The sequence below is a fragment of the Chaetura pelagica genome, unplaced genomic scaffold, assembly GCF_000747805.2.
Source record: "Chaetura pelagica isolate M959 unplaced genomic scaffold, ChaPel_1.0 scaffold20, whole genome shotgun sequence".
In the NCBI taxonomy this organism is placed as follows: Eukaryota; Metazoa; Chordata; class Aves; order Apodiformes; family Apodidae; genus Chaetura; species Chaetura pelagica.
The window spans coordinates 2,788,328-2,795,379 of record NW_009951958.1 but is presented as its reverse complement, the minus strand read 5'-3'; the positions used below and the strand labels follow the sequence as shown (position 1 = coordinate 2,795,379).

Below are 7,052 nucleotides of genomic sequence, written 5' to 3'. Positions count from 1 at the left end.
CGCCCAGGGGTGATGTGGCTGGAGCGGGGAGCCGTGAGGACATCGGGGTACGTGTGTGGCAGTGCAGGGTCCCCTTTTTACTCTGCGTGGGGGTGGGGTTGGCGCTGGGGGTCCCCAGAAGCTGTGGGGGCCTCTGGTAGAGGAGCTGCTGTCACCAGGGGATGCTCCCTGGGGGGCCCTGCCCCTTGCCATGGGGGTGTTGATCACCCCCTGCGAATGGGGTGGTCTCTTTAGGGGGTGACCCTGGTGGCAAGAGTATGGAACTCCTCAGCAGCACTGGGGCAGGATGGGCACTGGGTTGGGGGGCATCTGTGTTCTGGGCCCCCTGTGGCTTGGGGAGCCCCCTCGCCCCCATCACACTGCGGGTGTCTGTGCTGGGCACCCCTAACTCTGTTTCCTCCTGTGCCTTTCGGCAGTCAGAGGAGGACAAGCAGCTGCAGGATGAGCTGGAGATGCTGGTGGAGCGCCTGGGGGTAAGTCTGTGCTGTGCCCCTCCGCCAGTTGCCGTGGAGCTGGAAGCCCTGGCCAGGACTAGAGTCTGTCCCTCTCTTGTGGTTGCTGCTCGTGCAGTGGAGCTGGGGGATTTCCATCATGAATGAGACCCCTTCATGTCCCTGTACCCAGGGGACCTCCTCCTCTCTGCTCAGAGCCAGGGCTGTGTTTGGGGAGGGCTAGTGGGGTGTTGGCACAGGAACCAGCCCCTTGCTCCCTGACAGACAGCTTCCCTCTGCAGGAGAAGGACACCTCCCTCTACCGCCCTGCCCTGGAGGAGCTGCGGAGGCAGATACGCGCTTCCACCACCTCCATGACCTCTGTTCCCAAACCCCTCAAGTTCCTACGGCCACATTATGGCAAGCTGAAGGAGATCTATGAGAACATGGCTCCAGGAGAGAACAAGGTAAAGGCTCTTGGCCCCACCTCTGCACATGGCTGGGGGGATGGTGCTGGGGCAGGTGATCACAGAGCACTCCAGACCCCGTAACATTCACCTCTGTGACTTGCTCCAGTGGATTACAGCTTGCCAGGACTGTGCCTTTGCCACCTGTGACAACTGGTGGGTGCAGGGAGGGTGTTGTGTCCCTGCTTCCCTGTGTCTGACGTGTCTGAGCCCCTGGCCCTCTTTCCCCAGCGCTTTGCAGCAGACATCATTTCTGTCTTGGCCATGACCATGAGTGGGGAGCGTGAGTGTCTGAAGTACCGTCTGTTGGGTTCCAGCGCTTTGCAGCAGACATTTTTTCTGTCTTGGCCATGACCATGAGTGGGGAGCGTGAGTGTCTGAAGTACCGTCTGTTGGGTTCCCAGGAGGAGCTGGCATCTTGGGGGCATGAATATGTCCGGTAAGCCTGGGTGGGAGCAGGGTTTGGGGAAGAGCTGAGGGTTTCTCTTTGACTCTGGCCTGTCTAGGAGGTGTCCCAACTCGCTGGGCTTTTGTTTAGCTGCCCCTGTCACATCTGCACACATGTGCCACCTCATCCTCTCTTTACAGTGATTTGCAGAGATCTTGCTGCTGTGGACTCTGTCGTGTCTGCTTTTAACACTGTTCCACTGGGCTTGTCCCCCACAGGCTCTTAGGGGAATGTGGGACCCCCTATAAACCATACATGGCCCTGGCTACTGGCAGCAGCTGCTCTCCCTCCTTGGGGCTGGGTGAATGGTTTCTGTGGTGGTGACATCTCTTTGTCTCTGCAGGCACCTGGCGGGGGAGGTAGCTAAGGAGTGGCAGGAGATCGATGAGGCTGACAAGGCTCAGAGGGAAACACTCCTCACCCTGGTCAAGGAAATTGTCCCCTACAACATGGCCCACAATGCAGAGCACGAGGCCTGTGACCTGCTCATGGAGATCGAGCAGATGGACATGCTGGAGGAGTACATTGATGACAATGCCTACTCCAAAGTGTGCCTCTACCTGACCAGGTGAGGAACATAAGCAGGCTGAGGTGCTGGAAGGGACCTGGTCCCTGGTGGGCCAAGGCTGCCTGATGCAGTCGTCACCTTCATGTCTGTCTCCTCCTCAAAGCTGTGTAAGCTACGTCCCGGAGCCTGAGAACTCGGCTCTCCTGCGCTGTGCCCTGGGCATCTTCCGCAAGTTCAGCCGCTACCCTGAAGCCCTGCGCCTGGCTCTGATGCTCAATGACATGGAGCTGGTGGAGGACATCTTCACTTCCTGCAAAGATGTGTAAGTGGAGACTTGCTCCTCATGCTCTGGAGCCTTCATCCATCATGGTGGGGCATGACTCCCTGTCTAGGCAGAGCTGGGGTAGAGCTTGCCAGAAGACACCAGAAGTGTCAGTGTTTGAACTGAGTCTCTTGTCCTTGAAATCAAGATGGACAAGAGCAGGTCATCTCTGGGCTGCTCCTGTGTGCATTTGGAGCAGAGCAGACTGGGCTACATATCAGTGCGATTTGGTGGACGTGTGGTTGACCTGGGGCTGGCTGTGCTCTGGGCATTTGTGAAACCTCTCCCCTCTCCACAGAGTTGTCCAGAAGCAGATGGCCTTTATGCTGGGTCGCCATGGGGTCTTCCTGGAGCTGAACGAGGATGTGGAGGAGTATGAGGACCTGACCGAGATCATGTCCAATGTGCAGCTCAATGGCAACTTCCTGGCTTTGGCCAGAGAGGCAAGTGTCCCAGCTGGGAAAAGAGCCCTGTCCTGCCTCCAGCTGTAGCTGTTCTGGCTGCTGGGCTGTGTGGCAACATCTGCGAAGAGATCCCTCAATTCCTGTGTGTTTGGCCAGGCACCTCCTGGAGAGATTGCCCTTGTAAGGTAGCTGCTCTGGGGTATGCTGGCTGAGAATTAAACCCCTTCTTTTTGTCTCTGCAGCTGGATATATTGGAGCCCAAAGTGCCAGATGACATTTACAAAACCCACCTGGAAAATAACCGTAAGAGCTCACAACCATATTGTGGCAGCCTCTTTTGTTCCTTCTGTGGTGAACTCCTGTCCACCTCTGGGCCAGGCTGGGCAGATGGCCCACCCAGGGTGTCTCACTTGGTGTGGAGCAGACCCAGCTGCCTGCTGTGGATTTGGGCTCGTCCCTTCCTGCTAGAGGTGGGACAAGTCCTTGTGCTCCCATGGTGTGGAACAGCCGTGTGATGGAGGGCTAATTATGGCCTCTTTATCTGCCTGACTCACCCTGACATTGCTCTCCAGGGTTTGGGGGGAGCGGTTCCCAAGTGGACTCAGCCCGGATGAACTTGGCCTCCTCCTTTGTGAACGGCTTCGTGAACGCGGCGTTTGGACGGGACAAGCTGCTGACAGATGATGGCAATAAATGGTTATACAAGAACAAGGACCATGGTGAGGGAGCTGGATGGGCAGGGGCTGGAGGTGTCCCTTGTTTGGGTGTCACTACCCTGTCCAATCTGGGGGGCTGCAGGGTGCTAGGCTGCCCCATGTCCCTCGCCACCACCTGCCCCAGGCAGGACACATCGATTTGAGGCTGAGGAGGGCTCTTCTCCCCTGGAACTGCAGGGATGCTAAGTGCTGCTGCCTCGCTGGGCATGATCCTGCTGTGGGATGTGGATGGAGGGCTCACACAGATCGACAAGTATCTGTACTCCTCGGAGGATTACATCAAGGTCAGTGGCATTGATCCTGGTCTGGGGAATGGCTGACCTTGCTGTGGTCTGCTGTGTGGCTTGGCTTCTGCTCAGAGAGGGGCCTGGTGCCCCTGAGTCCCAGGTTTTCAAGGGACTTACAGCCACATGGGGAGCTCTAAGGGGCTGCCTTAGGTACCTTTGAAGTCCCCTTGTCACAGAGCTATGAGCTTTGGGCTGCTCAGCTGGCTCCAGGGTGATGTAATATGCAGGGTGACATTAGTCAGGGAGCTTTGTGTGTTGGAGGCTGGTCCATGACAGTGCCTCTGTCTTGCAGTCAGGAGCCCTTCTGGCCTGTGGCATCGTCAACTCAGGGGTGAGGAATGAGTGTGACCCTGCCCTGGCACTCCTGTCTGACTATGTCCTCCACAACAGCAACACCATGAGGATTGGAGCCATTTTTGGGTAAGCGCCTGGCCCCAGTCTCCCTGGGCTGTGCAAGGTGGTGGGGACCCCCCTCGTGCTCCCCCCTCACACTTGGCTGGATTCTCTGCAGGCTGGGGCTGGCATATGCGGGCTCCAACCGTGAGGATGTCCTGACGTTGCTGCTACCTGTGATGGGGGACTCCAAGTCCAGCATGGAGGTAGGGAGCAAGGCAGGGTTTGCCTGAGGTTCCTGCTTCCCCACCCGGTCCCAAACAGCTCCTGGGTATACAGGGGCTGTCTCCTGCAGCTGATTTGGGCTGTGGGAGCATGGCTGCGTGTACCTGACTGGTGCTGTGCTGTGTCAGAGGAACTTGGCCCTGTGGGCCAGCTGGCTCTGCACTATCCCCACGTGTAGCATGTCTCCTTCTCTCCATCACCAGGTGGCTGGTGTGACCGCCCTGGCCTGTGGGATGATATCAGTGGGCTCCTGCAATGGGGATGTCACCTCAACCATCCTCCAGACCATCATGGAGAAATCAGAGGCAGAGCTGAAGGACACATATGCCCGGTGGCTGCCTCTTGGCCTGGGCTTGAACCACTTGGGTAAGTTTGGGCAGTGCCAGTGGCTCATGGGTTGGGGAATGGGGTGAGAGCATCCCTCCACTGCTGTGCTGTAACTGCTGTGTCTTCCCTGGCAGGGAAGGGAGAGGCCATTGAGGCCATCTTGGCAGCTCTGGAGGTGGTGTCAGAGCCGTTCCGCAGTTTTGCCAACACGCTGGTGGACATTTGTGCCTATGCAGGTGAGTTGAGCTGATAAGGCAAGAGAGGCAGGAGCAGGTCCCGAGCCCTTCTTCTGCTGATCTTGGCTGTTTGCTCTCTCCTTAGGCTCAGGGAATGTCCTGAAGGTGCAACAGCTCCTGCACATCTGCAGTGAGCACTTTGACTCCAAGGAGAAAGAGGAGGACAAGGACAAAAAGGACAAGAAAGAGAAGGAGAAGAAAGAGAGCTCAGCTGACATGGGGGCTCACCAGGTAGGGAAATGTGGGCTGGGACCCATGTCCCAGGTGCAGAAATTGGCTTTGGGGTGGTTCCTAAGGCACTTGCGGGATCAGAGCTGGAGGGAAAACATCCCCCAGCAGTAGCCCCAGCTCTCCCTGTCCCCTGGGCTCAGGGTGGGCACAGGGTCTGTGAGAACTTGGGGTTTAGGCTGGGTGCTCCCTGCCTGATGCTCAGTGTCCGTGTCCCGCAGGGTGTAGCGGTGCTGGGGATCGCACTCATCGCCATGGGCGAGGAGATCGGTGCCGAGATGGCCCTGCGCACGTTTGGCCACCTGGTGAGTGACACTGGAGGTGACAGCGCAGAGCTGGGAAGGGAACTGGGAATAGCGATTGGATCTTGTCTCACAGCTCTGTAGACCTTGCTGCCCTTAAGCTGGGTCTAACACCCACCTCCCCTCTGTGCAGCTGCGGTATGGGGAGCCCACCCTGCGCCGTGCTGTGCCCCTGGCTCTGGCACTGATCTCGGTCTCCAACCCCCGGCTCAACATTCTCGACACCCTCAGCAAGTTCTCCCACGATGCTGACCCCGAGGTCTCCTACAACTCCATCTTTGCCATGGGCATGGTGGGCAGCGGTAAGCCTGGGGGACACCCCAGTTTGGGACTTGTGCAGGGGAGAAGGTGGGAGCCCCAAGCCTGCACTCTCTGCCTGCACCCCCTTTTCCCCAGGTACCAACAACGCCCGGCTGGCAGCCATGCTGCGGCAGCTTGCCCAGTACCACGCCAAGGACCCCAACAACCTCTTCATGGTGCGGCTGGCCCAGGTGATGATCCTGTGCTCGCTGCTCGTGGCGGGAAAGGGGCAGGTTTGGATTCCTGTCCTGGGCATTAGGAGGGCAGTGTTTTTCCCCTCCCGTTGGGCAGGGCTGGGGGTCTGAGGTGTTATCCCACCATGTTCTCACATGCTTTCTCTGCCACACCAGGGCCTGACACACCTGGGCAAGGGAACACTTACCCTGTGCCCCTACCACAGTGATCGCCAGCTCATGAGCCAGGTGGCCGTGGCTGGGCTGCTGACTGTCCTCGTGTCCTTCCTGGATGTGCGCAACAGTGAGTACTGTGGTGCTGGCCCCCTCTGCCCTATGGTGTGGGCACTGCTCAGCCCTTCACTTTCGTCTCCCCTCCAGGATGGGAGAGGGAGGGAACTCAGATTGCGTAGTCTGGAAAAGAGGAGGCTGACAGGAGACCTTATCACTGTCTAACACCTATCTAAAAGGGAGGTTGTAGGGAGGTGGGTGTTGGTCTCTTCTCCCAAGTTACTAGTGATAGGATGAGAGAAAATGGCCTGAAATTGTGCCAGGGGAGGTTCAAATTGGATCTTAGAAAAAATTCTGTACTGAGTGGTGAGGAACAGGCTGCTCAGGGAAGTGGTGGAGTTGCCATTCCCAGAGATGTTAAAAACATGTAGATGTGGTGCTTCAGGACATGATTTAGTGGCCATGGCGGTGTTGGGTTGGTGGCTGGACTTGATCTTGGGGGTCTTTTCTAGTCTTAATGATCCTGTGTTTCTACTATTCCAGTTATCCTGGGCAAGTCCCACTACGTTCTCTACGGGCTCGTTGCTGCCATGCAGCCCCGCATGCTGGTCGCCTTCAATGAGGAGCTGCGGCCTCTGCCCGTGTCGGTGCGGGTGGGACAGGTGAGGGGCAGCCAGAGCCTAGGGTGGGGTGCTCTGGTGTCCCCAGCTCTCACGTCACTCCTCTCTTGCAGGCTGTGGATGTGGTGGGCCAAGCGGGCAAGCCCAAGACCATCACGGGCTTCCAGACTCACACGACACCGGTGCTGCTGGCACACGGGGAGCGGGCAGAGCTGGCCACAGAGGAGCACGTGCCTGTGACGCCGATCCTGGAGGGGTTTGTTATCCTACGCAAGAACCCCAACTACGACGTTTGAGCCGAAGAGGGGCCTGAGCAGGCGGTTGGGGTGGGGGGAAAGAATACCTAGTTTGTTTGTTTTTTTTGTTACTGAGAGTCAAGGAAATAAACTGTGCCGAGACTGCGGTGCTGCCGTGCCCTCCTTGTGCCGGGAGTG

At 57.9% G+C, this 7,052-nt stretch overlaps 1 protein-coding gene across 1 annotated transcript in view; it reads left to right on the top strand.

Moving 5' to 3' along the window:
* Positions 1–7,018, top strand: part of PSMD2 (proteasome (prosome, macropain) 26S subunit, non-ATPase, 2) — a 13,860-nt gene extending 6,842 nt beyond the window's left edge. The window contains exons 4-23 of the mRNA XM_009999495.1: positions 417–473; positions 734–898; positions 1,216–1,337; positions 1,690–1,914; positions 2,018–2,176; positions 2,475–2,619; positions 2,823–2,883; positions 3,153–3,299; positions 3,474–3,580; positions 3,876–4,003; positions 4,095–4,182; positions 4,405–4,567; positions 4,663–4,764; positions 4,850–4,995; positions 5,214–5,297; positions 5,428–5,596; positions 5,691–5,785; positions 5,945–6,071; positions 6,542–6,660; positions 6,732–7,018. Coding sequence (XP_009997797.1) covers positions 453–473; positions 734–898; positions 1,216–1,337; positions 1,690–1,914; positions 2,018–2,176; positions 2,475–2,619; positions 2,823–2,883; positions 3,153–3,299; positions 3,474–3,580; positions 3,876–4,003; positions 4,095–4,182; positions 4,405–4,567; positions 4,663–4,764; positions 4,850–4,995; positions 5,214–5,297; positions 5,428–5,596; positions 5,691–5,785; positions 5,945–6,071; positions 6,542–6,660; positions 6,732–6,914 — 2,556 coding nt within the window. The 5' untranslated portion in view covers positions 417–452 and the 3' untranslated portion in view covers positions 6,915–7,018. The remainder of the gene's footprint in view (positions 1–416; positions 474–733; positions 899–1,215; positions 1,338–1,689; positions 1,915–2,017; positions 2,177–2,474; positions 2,620–2,822; positions 2,884–3,152; positions 3,300–3,473; positions 3,581–3,875; positions 4,004–4,094; positions 4,183–4,404; positions 4,568–4,662; positions 4,765–4,849; positions 4,996–5,213; positions 5,298–5,427; positions 5,597–5,690; positions 5,786–5,944; positions 6,072–6,541; positions 6,661–6,731) is intronic.
* Positions 7,019–7,052: the final 34 nt, after the last annotated feature.